Source organism: Myxine glutinosa, chromosome 4 (genome assembly GCF_964187855.1).
Source record: "Myxine glutinosa chromosome 4, kmMyxGlut1.1, whole genome shotgun sequence".
In the NCBI taxonomy this organism is placed as follows: Eukaryota; Metazoa; Chordata; class Myxini; order Myxiniformes; family Myxinidae; genus Myxine; species Myxine glutinosa.
Genome location: NC_136264.1, coordinates 191,693,900 through 191,708,181, shown reverse-complemented (window position 1 = coordinate 191,708,181; position 14,282 = coordinate 191,693,900). Strand labels below are relative to the sequence as shown.

General features: G+C 47.0%; 1 protein-coding gene across 1 annotated transcript in view; it reads left to right on the top strand.

Moving 5' to 3' along the window:
* The window catches only part of CADPS (calcium dependent secretion activator), a 434,176-nt gene that overhangs the window by 89,376 nt on the left and 330,518 nt on the right, over positions 1-14,282 (top strand). Inside the window, exon 6 of the mRNA XM_078776828.1 lies at positions 11,578-11,820. Within this exon, the coding sequence (XP_078632954.1) occupies positions 11,578-11,820 (243 nt within the window). The remainder of the gene's footprint in view (positions 1-11,577; positions 11,821-14,282) is intronic.

The following is a 14,282-nucleotide window of genomic DNA, read 5'->3' as shown; positions in this document are numbered from 1 at the left end:
GGGTCTCGGGCCGGGTAAGCCCCCGTCCCTGCCCCGAATGCGGGACGTATCCAGCCGCTGGCACAAAACAACCCGCGTTCATTGCTCGGCTGTACGAAGCCGGGCTGTAGACGTGAATTGGCGCACCGAGAGGCATTAGTAAGTAGACGGGTGATGAGGATAGTGTTTTGGCCCCGAAATTAGAAAAAACAAAAATTGATGATTGGCAAAGGATTGGCAGTAATGATTGGCAGATGATGGGTAGTGATTGGCAAATTTTTGATTTGTTGAAATTTGATGTGCAAAATTGGTAGTGGGAGATGCCCGATGTGGTGGGATGGCAACTCTGTCATCCCTCACAAACGAGGGGGGCAAAGGAGCACTAGTTATGGGGTGTATGGCAGTGAAAACTAGCTCGGGTGGGTTAGGATATTGTGTGTAGGGCCCTAGAAGATGACATTAGGTAACGTTAAGGTTAGTTAGTGACTGATACCTGTAGTGGGGACGCAGGTAGATTAGTATGGATGATAATGACGTGGGAGCGCAATAGTTTAAAGGGGCGACTGGGAAGCGCAAGTTTCAGGGGGGAGTAGTTAGATGAGATGATGCCGTGTGTGTGTGGATTGAACAGGTGTGATTGCACAGGTGTGCAACTGAACAGGTGTGTGGAGCAGTGTATGAGGGAGTAGTGGTGATTGCGTGTTGTGTTGACCAAATGGTCCAGGAAGAGGAGGAGGGTGCAGGTGGCACCAGGTGATTGCACAGGTGTGCAACAACAGGTGTATGTGGCTGTGTGGAATAAATGGTAGTGTGGAATATCTGGAGTATTGGAATGGATGGTCGTGGAGTGAGTATGGTGGAAATTGTGGAGTGGAGTGGATGGTGCGAAGGTGTGAATGGGGGAAGAGTGGACCCCCATCACGGATACCCGGGACGGGTAGTGTAAGTGTTAGGTAGAGGGTACAGGTAAATTGTGGTTGGATATTGGCATCTGTGGTGCGTGTGAAAGAATGGTCTTTGGATGGGTGCATTAGTGTTGTGGAAATGGCTGGGCGTGTAGCCTGTTAGTGTGTGTAGTTGGTTTGGGCACTCCACCACTGTGAGGATGTCGGCCAGGTGAGGCCGCAGGTGGGCTCTGGGAGCCGGTAGTTGTTGTGGATGGGGCCCGAGGATCCGGAGGACGGACCCGGGTAGCCCAGTGCCAGAGGGCACTAAGGGGTGACAGAACCAGGAGGGGTCTTCCCCAGTTAGTTAGGTTAGGGTGAGGAGCTAGGTAAGCTCGGGTGGCAACTACAGTGGTGGAGGTGTGCAGGTGGGTAGACCTGCTGGGAGAGCTACACGTCACAGCCCAGAAATTGTGCAAGGGCACCGGGAGATGAATCGGGGGAGTGAGACCCCAAATTGAGAAGCACCACAGTTTGGTCAATGGGAATTGGTTTTTAGAACCCATAGTGTAAGTTGGCCAATGGATTGGCGGGGAAAGACCCCGGGTAGTGTAAAGTGTGTTAATGTCATTTAGAAAGTAGTTAGGATGAAGTCTCCTCGCACCATCTGCATCCACTCACCTGAGGTGACAGGTACTCCACACCATGCCATGTTTTGATTATTTTTTATGATGCAAATGTTTGGATTGTGAGACGCATCATGACGTGGGTGTGACATTGTGCTTTGATGTTCCATCTCTTCCTCCTTATGAGGATTGATGATGAATTTGGTGATGGCAAATTTTGAAGTAGAGGGATGGTGGAGACGAATTTGGTATAGGAGAAATATGGGGAAGACGTGACAGTAGTGACGAATTTGTAAATGGGTAGATTTTGTAAATATGGGGTAAGGGCAAGGGTAGTGTAGGTGACAGGGGGGTGACGTACGGTAGGGACGAGCTTTCTCACTTCGCCCTCCGTACGCATTTCGCCTTGCATTGCCTTATTGATGTGTACCCTTGTGACCTTACCCCTCGCTCAATTGTCTCTTTTGTCTCCCACATGACCTGTGCGCCATTGGGCGCCGAGGGGAGCGTGCGTGGGTCGGCCATTGTGCGCCCGAAATTCCCAGAACCAGCTGTCTGCATCGATGCACCACATGTCTGTGGCCGAGCACCACCTATGGACCCCATGGGTTGGGGCATGGCCCCTCTGCTGGAACCGGCCATGAGGGCCCGAAATCTTGCTGGCGGACCTTGGCCACAGGGCACCGATGCCACACAGGTGAAGCACACGTAGTCGGCCCTGTGGGCCATAAATAAAAGAAAATAAAAAGGACACATTGGGCACACTTTATTGCAAATAGGCCGCCAGTAAGAAGATGAAAGAATGACAACAACTGGAAGACAATAATAATAACCAGCAGAGGGAGCCGAAGAGCAAGAGACCACCTGCAGGGTTAGGGGTTGTTGATTTTATTTTGATTGAACATTGATGAACAATGGTGACTGCACCGATTGGTGCTTGGGTGTGTATTGGTGCGTTTTTGGGTGCTTTAATGGTGCATTGATGCAGAGCAGACTGTCTCCCCCCCAGAAAGAACAATCACAGGTCCTGGGTTAGTTTTGTAAATAAAAATAGCGTCATTGTAAATAATGCTTCCCACCGTCATCAGTGTGTAGTTTGAAGACCATTCCGCAATTCGGTTAACTGTGGGCGTAAGTCTGTTAGGCAGGGTGCAATGGAGCAGCGGGACACATTTATTTATGTTTTAAAACTGTCGCACTCAGGGTCAGGTTAAAAGTAGAGGGAACTACACCTACGTGTCACACTAAATAAAAGTTGTAGGCCCGGGACGTGCCTAAGAGGAGGAGGGTGCAGTGTTGCGGATATGAGGACTGTATATTTTTTTGATTGTGTGAATTATTATTATTGTTTATTCTGCGCCCCCTGCCTCCGGAGCTGTGTAAAGGTGAAAGGGCATCCCATAATTAGTCCACAAGCATACACGTCAGCCAATAATAGAATACCCCTGTTCGATAGTTATATCTTATTCTGTGTTTTAGGGTAAGGCTGTGTCTCCCATTAATTGAAGTACTCCATTGCACCAGTGAAAGAGAATAGATCCCCTTTCATTCCCATCCCCAAAATCTCCATTTCCTTTCACATCCCCTTTTGTCATTGCCAAGCCTCGATTGCCAATTACATCCCCTCCAAAACCACCATTGAACATGTGCTCGGGTCGGGGAAGAGGGGCGTGCCCGCCCGTCGTCATCAAGGGCGGAGCCAGAGGGTCGCGTGACCAACCAGGGCCGAGGTGAGCACACCGATGGGCGTGTCCTGAAGGCCGGCGGCTTGATCGCCGGAGGCGCTATAAAGGCGCGCGCGCAAGTGGCGTTGAGGAGTTGGTGGTGAGGAGTGAGTGGACCAAGAGAGAGAAAGAGTGGTTGGACCAAGAAAGAGAAGGAGTGGTTGGACCAAGAGAGAAAGAGTGGTTGGACAGGGAGACGTGCAAGAGTGTTGTTGAGTGGAGGGTTTGGACCAGACGAGTCAGACGAGTCCTGGCAAAGCAAGCGGCGGCCACAGCAGCAACAACACCCAACAGCCGCTTGGGGCCTGGACGGCGGTTTTGAGCAGGGCCGCGAAGGAACGGCGGCTGCTAAACGCACCGATCGTGCTGCAGGACCCCCTTGGACCTTCCTCTCCCTCCAGCCATCCACCTCCTGCCTTTCCACCCTTCTTGTGTACGTGAGTTTGTTCTGTGTGTCTTGTCCCTGGGTATTTAATTAAGTCTGTATAAGCTAGTATTTGCACTGTGTCACCTGCGTCTTATGTGTTGTAAATAAACGTGACTGCTTTCTTTTTGCTTGTGTGTATAATAAATCCAATTACTCTTCTGTCCGTCTTCTCGTCTTATTCCTTTTCCTCTTTGCATTCGTCGTTTTAGTCTTTTCCAGATTGGGCAGCTGCGGTGCGATACGGCCAAAGTTCGGGGTGAATCGGGTGAGTCGGGGAACAACTGTTCGGTCGCGGAGCCTTCGCTCGGCAAACAACATCCTAAACCGCGATCAGTAACAATATATATATATATATATATATATATATATATATATATATATATATATATATATGTATATACATACATACATACATACATACATACATATATATATACATATATATATATATATATATATATATATATATATATATATATATATATATATATATATATATATATTGTTACGGAATCCAACGTCGGCCTTCTTCCCCTTAAGAAGGGGGGATTAATCCCCTGGTTTATGACTGACCGACGTGATCCTGAGGGTATGACGTCATGCCCGGTCAGTGCTGGGTAGGGTATTAGGCCCAACCGTCCTATGACCTAAATACCAGCGCCTCCCGGTACACAAGGAAACACCCCCCCGCTCACGGCAGCTGCGTAATGGATTGGTTGCGCCAAGCGAAGCGAACTGCGGCGTGAGTCGTTTATCATAGGGGCTAAACCCGATTCATATGCGTCGGCCGAATCGCGCCACGTATACTCAATGTGGAAACCTCTAAAGCGACCGGATGAGAAGAAGAAGACAAAGTTACAGAAGAACAGATATTTATTAATTATTTACACACCCAAAGAAAAGAGAGCAATCAAGGTAATATGCAGGGAAGTGGAAGGAGCAGAAGACACAGTGCAATTGTTAGCTTATCGATGCAGTCTTAACTTATACCCAGGGACAAGACACACAGAACAAACTCACGTACACGAATGGGGAAATTGCAGAGTGGATTGGCTGGAGGGATCAGAAGGTTCAAGTGGGCCACAAAGCCTGGAAGGTTGAGCAGGGCGCACAGCAAGCAGGTCCTCTCCGGGCTAGGAGCAAGCAGGGCGGCGGCAGCACACGTATCTCGTCCTTCCTCAACACGCCTCGGGCTCTTTTGTCATCTGCTCCGGTCCTCTCTCAATTGTCTGACGCGTATCTCTCTTTCCAATCCTCCTTTGGCACCACCTTCTTTGTATCTCTTGCTCTCTCTTTTGCGCGATCGTCGCACGCTTGTCTCATCCCTTCAGCGCGGGTGTGACACGCCCTTGTCGGTTTTGGTACCGCCCTCCCCCGTGCTCTGTTTCGTGACCTTATATGGCAATCCCACGGGCTTGTCTCCTTATTTGGGCATGGCGCCAAACGGCGCGCCCCTCGTGGCTAGCCACGGGCTTGTTTCCTTATTTGGGCATGGGGATTAACAGCCCCGCCCTTCGTGGCGCGCCCTGGGCTTGCCTCTTCCCGGCGACCCCGCCCCTCCTGTTCAAACAGAGCACGGAGCACATATTCAGCATAGCAGCGAAATGAGAGGGCGCGCACCCCACGCTTGTGACGCTGCTTTACCCCGAGAGGGAGAGTTTGGCTGGGAAATGTAATTATGGAAGGGGAGCTAATCTTATTTGATTCGGTGCAATGGAGTGTCAACTAATGGAAGGCACACCCTTTAACTAATACACATAATAAGGAGATAACTACTGAACAGGGAGATCTATGATTTGCTACGTGATTGTATATGACCTAACTAAGGGACGCCCTTTGACCTTTACACACAACATGGAGGGTGATATTTACACAAGCTTCATTACAACGATAATAAAAAAACCACAACACAATTCTCAAATCCACAACAATATATATATATTGTTACGGCCCGCTGTTAAGGATGTTGTTTGCCGAGCGAAGGCACCGCGACCTAACAGTTTTTTTCCCGACTCACCCGATTCACCCAGACGTTGGCCGTATCGCGCCACAGCTATTCAATCAGGGAAAAGACAAAGACGACGGATGTGAAGAAAAGGAATAAGAAGACGAAACAAAGGTTGAAAATACTACTAAATTTATTTACTATTTACAGGCTCAAAATAACCAAGGAGAAGGAAAGATACTAAAATAATATACAGAAGCTTTTAGAGACACAGGGAAAATACTAGCTTATACAGACTTAATTGACTACCCAGGACAGAACGAACAGAACAAACTCACGTACACGAATGGGGAACTTGCAGGCAGGAATGGCTGGAAAGGAGAGGAAGGTCCGGAGCTGGTAGCACGATCGGCGCGTTCAGCAGCCGCCATCCCTTAGCGGCCCTGCTCAAAACTGCCGTCCAGGCCCCAAACGGCTGTCGAGTGTTGTTGCTGCTGTAGACGCTGCTTCTGGCGAGCAAGGTGACGAATAGCAGGCTTTGTGCTTCCCTGGATGATCTCTGCTTTTGGACCTCACAACTCAGCTCTTGTCATAGCTCATCTCATAAAAGCTCATCTCCCTTCTCAGCTCATCTGCTTTGCACCATCACGCAGCTCAGCTCAGCCTTGGACCTTTTTGCCACTCTCTGGGGAACGTCCCGCGGCGGGTTATATAGGCCCCGCCCCTCAACCTTTGCGAACCTCCTCGATGTTTCTCTCCACACCCTCTCCAAGTCCAACCCCTTGTTCGTGGTTGGTTGAGTGGGGCTGACTCACTCCTCCCCTCTATGATGAGGTGGGGATCCGCCTTTCTACCCCAACCCTGCCTCGTGGTCAATGGCGGCAATTGGAGGGGATGTAATTGCCAATTTGAGGCTTGGCCATTACGAACGGGGAAATGGAGGTTTTTGGGAATGGGAATGAAGGGAATCTATCTCTCACTTGGTACAATGGAGTGTCATGTTAATGGAAGACAAGGCCTTACCCTAAAACACATAATAAGGATATAAACTACTGAACAAGGGTATTATAGTGTCCTTCAATGTGGTGTTTCATGGAATTAACTACCGGGACGCCCTTTTTACCTTTACACAACTCTGGAGGCAGGAGGGGCCATATCCAACCAATGTTACACAACAATTTACCACAATACAATACACACAATCAAAAAAATGCAATCCTCATATCCGCAACAATATATATATATATATATATATATATATATATATACAGTGGAACCTTGACTTACGAGTTTAATTCGTTCTGTGACCGAGCTCGTAACTCAATTTGCTCGTTTCTCAAATCAAATTTCCCCATTAAAATGCATTGAAATGCTATTAATCCGTTCCAGCCCGCCAAAAACCACACCAATTTTTTTTTAAATATGCAGTATATATAAAAATATCTCGCGCTTTATATTTCACCTGTATGCAGCATACAAGTTGGCAGGATGGCCTGGACTGGAGGTACGCACACTTGACTCTAAACTGTCCAGCCTGGGTTTGAATCCCGACCCAGCTATAACCTGTCATGTCGGTGTTTCACAGGCAGGGTGATTCATCAATGTGTGTACCGCTAAACTGGGCGCCCCGTTTGCGTCCCATTAGTTGTTGGATGTTAAGGATCTCACCGTGTCTTCCACAAAGAGAAGGCGAGCTATCGCCGGCACTCTGAACAAGTTGTGGCCTGGCATGCTCTTCTCCTCTGCCGTTATATACGTCCTCCTCGGCATCTTTTTCCAGAAGAGCCCTGTCTCGTCACAGTTGAAGATTTGCTGGGGGATGTATCGTTCGGCTTCTATCAGTTCGGCAAAAGTTATAATAAAATCTTCAGCTGCCTTCACATCTGCCTCACCAAGTCGACAACACGCACACCTCGCTCATGTTGTTCGACGATTGCGTGTTTTATAGCCAAGCACATCATCCTCTTCTTCTTCTCAGCACTGCCCTTGGCACTCAATTTCTTAGGACCCATGGTTAAAACTAAGAAATTTTCCAAAATAACCAAAATGCGAAAACAAAACAGCAGCGATATACGGCAGAGATACTGTACTTGCACGGCAAGATAACCACGTGACCGGAACCCACCTGGTGGGGGGTGGCGTAAGCTCCAAAATAACCAAAATGCGAAAACAAAACAGCAGCGATATACGGCAGAGATACTGTACTTGCACGGCAAGATAACCACGTGACCGGAACCCACCTGGTGGGGGGTGGCGTAAGCTCCAAAATAACCAAAATGCGAAAACAAAACAGCAGCGATATACGGCAGAGATACTTGCACGGCAAGATAACCACGTGACCGGAACCCACCTGGTGGGGGGTCGCGTAAGCTCCAAAATAACCAAAATGCGAAAACAAAACAGCAGCGATATACGGCAGAGATACTTGCACGGCAAGATAACCACGTGACCGGAACCCACCTGGTGGTGGGTGGCGTAAGCTCCAAAATAACCAAAATGCGAAAACAAAACAGCAGCGATATACGGCAGAGATACTTGCACGGCAAGATAACCACGTGACCGGAACCCACCTGGTGGCGGGTGGCGTAAGCTCGTAACTCGGATCTCGGCTCGCATCTCAAAGCAATAAACCGCCCCGAGCGACGGCTCGTATCTCGGAAAACTCGTAAGTTGGTGCACTCGTAAGTCAAGGTTCCACTGTATATATATATATATACACATACATACATACATATATACATACACACACACACACACACACACACACACACACACACACACACACACACACACACGACATGGCCAAACGTATGTGGACACCCGAACATCACACCCGTATGTGCTCATCGAACATCTCATTCCAAAATCATGGGCATTAATACGGAGTTGGTCCCCCCTTTGCTGCTATAACAGCCTCCACTCTTCTGGGAAGGCTTTCCACTGGATGTTGGAACATTGCTGCGAGGATTTGCTTCCATTCAGCCACAAGAGCATTAGTGAGATCGGGTACTGATGTTGGGCGATTAGGCCTGGCTCGCAGTCGGCGTTCCAATTCATCCCAAAGGTGTTCGATGGGGTTGAGGTCGCGGCTCTGTGCAGGCCAGTCAAGTTCTTCCACACCGATCTCGACAAATTATTTCTCTATGGACCTCGCTTTGTGCACGGGGGCATTGTCATTCTGAAACAGGAAAGGGCCTTCCTGAAACTGTTGCCACAAAGTTGGAAGCACACAATCATCTGGAATGTCATTGTATGCTGTAGCATTAAGATTTCCCTTCACTGGAGCTAATGAAAAACAGCCCCAGACCATTATTCCTCCTCCTCCAAACTTCACAGTTGGCACTATGCATTTGGGCAGGTAGCATTCTCCTAGCATCTGCCAAACCCAGATTTGTCTGTCAGACTGCCAGATGGTGAAGCGTGATTAATCACTCCAGGGAACGCGTTTCCACTGCTCCAGAGTCCAATGACGTCGAGCTTTACACCACTCCAGCCGACGCTTGGCATTGCGCATGATGATCTTAGGCTTGTGTGCTGCTGCTCGGCCATGGAAACCCATTTCATCAAGCTCCAGACGAACAGTTGTTGTGCAGACTTTGCTTCCAGAGGAAGTTTGGAACTCGGTAGTGAGTGTTGCAATGGAGGGCAGACGATTTTTGCGCGCTTTGCCCTTCAGCATTCGGCCGTCCCGTTCTGTGAGCTTGTGTGGCCTACCACTTTGCGGCTGAGCTGTTGTTGCTCCTAGATGTTTCCACTTCACAATAACAGCACTTACAGTTGACTGGGGCAGCGCTAGCAGGGCAGAAATTTGACGAACTGACTTGTTGGAAAGGTGGCATCCTATAACAGTGCCACGTTGAAAGTCACTGAGCTCTTCAGTACAGCCCGCTCTTCTGCCAATGTTTGTCTATGGAGATTGCATGGCTGTGTGCTTGATTAATATATACCTGTCAGCAATAGGTGTGGCTGAAACAGTCGAATCCACTAATTAGAAGGGGATGTCCGTATACTTTTGGCCATGTAGTGTATGTATATATATCCACATGATTGCAAACTGATATTACCTTTATCTGTAATTATTAAATAAAAAGCAAACTTTGACTCACATTCACCCAAGGTCTTCGGGACTAGATGATGCCAACATGAATGGTTGTGTCTTGCGAGTGGTGTTTAGGTAGAATTAATTAAATAATCTCCATTGCAGGGATGAGGACCGAAGGACGTTGGGATTGGTTGAGCTTTGCTTCGTTATTCTCACGCTTCATTAGTGCAGCCCGACGGCTCCCGAAGCATGTGGGGTTGCTATAAATGGGCTGCAATTACTCCAAGGGCATTCGCGAGGTAGCTGTAGTCATATCGCTACCCTCGCAGGCTTCCAAGTGCTTAACAAAGGCACTAAATTATCGAGGGTAACACGTCAAGATGTGTGCGCCGAGCTCTTGGCGCCGGATAGCACTGTACATTACCAGTGTAAATGCTCGGTTGTAATTTACATCTTTGAGCTCGACAGATCCCCGTGCTGATACCGCGTACACTGTAAGAGCACCGTGTCGCATTAACATTCCATGGATTTGGGACTGGAGTCGTTTTGTGCGCGAGACGAAGTGAGATTTACCGGCCATAGGCTGTCCGTGGATGGTCCAGGCTGGCCGGAGATAATTTTCATGATTGGCCGCGATTTCTTTCAGTGAAATGGCTTTGTGTGTTTGAATTGAATGGAATATCTGCCTGGATAAGATGGGCTCAGTGGGCTGAGGGGAGAATGGGGTTGAATTTTGATTTTGGCTGAAATGAGCTGGTTTCTTGGGGTTTTTTTTTTCGTATACAAGATCGAGCCTCATGTAAGAGCTAACATTAATCACACAAAAAAACGGACACATAAAACATATAATAAAGGGAGCGGGAGACAAGATGGGGAGAGAGAGGGAAGCACACAAGTACAACAGTAGAGAACAGGGACATCGGGAGACCTGTGGGAGGGAGAGGGCTTGGGGGGAGGAGGCATGAGAAGGAGGGTGGGGGGAGGGGGGATGGGAGACGTATCAAACACATGGACACTGCTAGGACTTCCAGGGAAGAAGTCGGTATTTCAAAAAAGTGGATCTGGGGTGAATTCCTCTTTTCTCCCGCCTCTGGAACAAACTCCCTCACTCTCTTCAATCCAACTCCACCCTCCAGGTCTTTAAAACAGCTGTTCACCACCATCTCTTATCTTCCCCCATCCAAAACCTTGATCTTTTCTATCCCCACTAATTCACCCCAGATCCACTTTTCTGAAATACCGACTTATTTCCTGGAAGTCCGAGTAGTGTCCATGTGTTTTTTTTGTTTTTTTTTACCTCTCCCACCCCCCACTCCCCTTCCCATGCCTCCTCCCCCCAAGCCCTCTCCCTCCCACAGATCTCCCCATGTCCCTGCTTTCAAATGTTGTACTTGTGTGCTTCCCCCTCTCTCCCCATCTTGTCTCCCGCTCCCTTTATTTTGTCGTATGTGTCTGTTTGTTTTTTTTGTCATTAATGTTAGCTCTTACACGATTCTCGATGTTGTGTTTGAAAAAAAAAAAAAAAACCCCAATTTTTTTTTAGCGGGGGTAGAAAAGAACAAGGTTTTGGATGGGGGAAGATAAGAGATGGTGGTGAACAGCTGTTTTAAAGACCTGGAGGGAGGAGTGGGATTGAAGAGAGTGAGGGAGTTTGTTCCAGAGGTGGGAGTGTTGTTTTTTTTGAGGTGAGTTCCTGTGCGATGGATTAACGGTGAGTTAGGACAAAGCAAACGATTCAAGGATATTTATGAAGGGCGAAGGCGTCATCACGATTATTTGCTTTTTGAAAATCCTGGCTTTGTGTTGATGTTAAATTCGGCAATTTTACCTTTCCCTTTAATTATTTATTTTATTTTTACTTGCTTCCATGAAATTTCACAAAAGAGACACTGAAATCGAAAATGGGAGAAAACGTTCCGACAAACCAGATATTTGTGTTGTCGCCTACAGGAACGTCGTTTTCCGAAATTCGTCCAGCGAGAAATGGAAGGAATGTTCATAGAGGAGATGAAGACCTCTGTCAACCAACTGATGGGAAATTTGGAGAGCCAGCCGGTAGCACGGGGTGCGCCCGAGTCCTCGCGCTTGTCTCGTCTCCACCGCATACAGAACTCTGCCTTCATGGACCTGGGTGGGGAAGAGACGGAGAGTTCCCTTTCCAAGTCTGACGTTACGCTCAACTTCAATCTGGAGGTAAGACGGGGCTTGAAGGTTGCCAGTCAGCAATTGCCAGTCGGTGTGGAATGACTGAATGTGGGTTGTTACCCTTGCCTGCGGAGAGGGTATTGCATTTGAGTCCGTTTGTCTGTCTGTTTGTTTGTCCGCACAGAATAAATATGATTTTCTCTGCAACCGTTGGTCTGATTGACAGGAAATTTTCAACATCGGTGCAACTCCACCTGTATATTTATTTAATGATAATTATGAGGTCATGTCATGTGGTTCGGCCGCCATCTTGGAAAAACCGAATAACTTCGCACCTCTATATCTCCGAAAGTGCTGAATAGAAAAAAATTGAGACATGGCTCATTGTAAAGAACTCCCCATGGGGAATAAAATATTTTAATAATCATGTCAGGTTCCTCCATTATGACGTCATAATTCGACAACTACAAAACTTCATCCGATCAAGATGAAATTTCTTGAGCGTCATGTAGGCATAAATTGGTGGAGGAAAAAAAAATTATGATGACGTCATCGGTCACGTGGTTCGGCCGCCATCTTGGAAAAACTGAAAACATTTGCACCTCTATATCTCTGAAAGCGCTGCATAGAAAAAATTGAGACATGGCTCATTGTAAAGAACTCCATGTGGAATAACATCTGTTAATGATGATGTCATAGGTGCCTCCATTATGACGTCATAATTCAACAAGTACAAAACTTTATCCGATCAAGATGAAATTTTTTGAGCATAATCTAGGGATAAATTGGTGGAGAAAAAGAATAATGATGACGTCATCGGTCACGTGATTCGGCCGCCATATTTGTTTTAACACAAAAGCCTTAAAAACCACCGAAAACACATCCTGGCGAGGGTTTGCAATCTCTGATTGCTCTTTCTTGTTTGTAATATTGATTGCATCTCGCATACATTCAGATAAAAATGTCAATTGGAACCTCAGCATTAATCAATGCATATAAATGAGGAGATTGATCATAAGGAGACTAAATTATAGCAAATTGGCAATCCACATCTAACCACCGATGAGCCTTGATGAGAAACAAGTGAGAAAGAAGTGTCGAAAAAGATGAAATCACAGTGGCAACAAAATAGCGAATATAAAAGGCAGTTGTGTGCAATGTGTACGTTAATCTGCTTGGACGAGATGGAATTTCATCGTTTGTGTTCCTAATTGCTGTTCTGGGGTAAATATGAGGATTACGGGATGATGCACTGTATTGATTGGGGCACAAAATTTCCTGTGTAATGGATGCCGGATACACGGCGGCTTAAGTTTAGGTGCAGGTCTGTGTGTTCCGAGAGCGCAGGCCATAAATGAAGGCTTGTATTGAAGAGGGCTTGTTATTTCCACAACAATGTCGGGTGAATTGAACACCAAACTTCCATCTCTTTGGGGCTGCCCAAGAGCAGGTGATAAAGCATGGAGCCAATGCCAGTTTGGACATTGAGGCCAGGCCGTATATTGAACTGGACGGTCAGCGGCCGATTGGAATTAAAATAAACAATGTTGTGGCATTTCTGCGGGGTCATTACTGGGAGTAAAGATTTTCCAACAACTAATTGCCATCTAACTGGGAATATACTCCAAGCCTTGCATTACCACAGGGTACCGGACCCATCTCACTATTATTACCTAACCAATTGTTACTCGGCTTCTGAAGTCCGATGATCCGCTGTTTGCCAACCTTCGGCCTTATCCCATCACTGCTCTAGTGATATGACCACAACTAGACATCCTCCAAAACACTCTCTCTTCGCATGTCCTCTGCCCCACTGCCCCACAAGAACAATCTTTTTATTACTTCCGACACCTAAGGTGGACGAAGGTTATGTTTTCACCCCTGTCTGTTTGTCTGTCTGTTTGTCTGTCTGTCTGTGAGCAGGATATATCAAAAAGTTGTGGACGGATTCGGTTGAAATTTGGTGCACAGGTTGGGTGTGTGACAAAGACGAATCGATTAGATTTTTGGTGAATATGCGGATCTGATAAATTTCGAAGTGATTTTTTGCCATTGAGTGATGAGGCTAAAAACGATGTATAGCAGGATATTTCAAAAAGTTGTGGACGACCTATGACAAAACTAGGTGAATGAGTTGGTTAGGTGACAAGAACAAGCTGATTCGATTTTGGTTCAGGTCCGAATCCAGATCCGACCTATGAGTGGGATACAAAACGTAACCTGTTCAACCTGGTGGAGGTTTGCGCTCTACCGAGTGCTGTTCTAGTTCTCTGATGTGTTTTTGTTCATATATGCCTTCTTTGCCTGAGGGAATGAACGACTTGAAATATTTCTATTATTTCAAACGACTTTAATCTAATCGAAGGTGACACAATTTTTTTTCCCAATTTATTGCCATTTTATTGCACATAATTGATCATTATTTCCTCCACAATCTCTTCAATCTCATTCGTCCCTCCAGGTTTTCAAGACAGCTGTTCACTACCATCTCAGGTCACCCCCCATCCAAA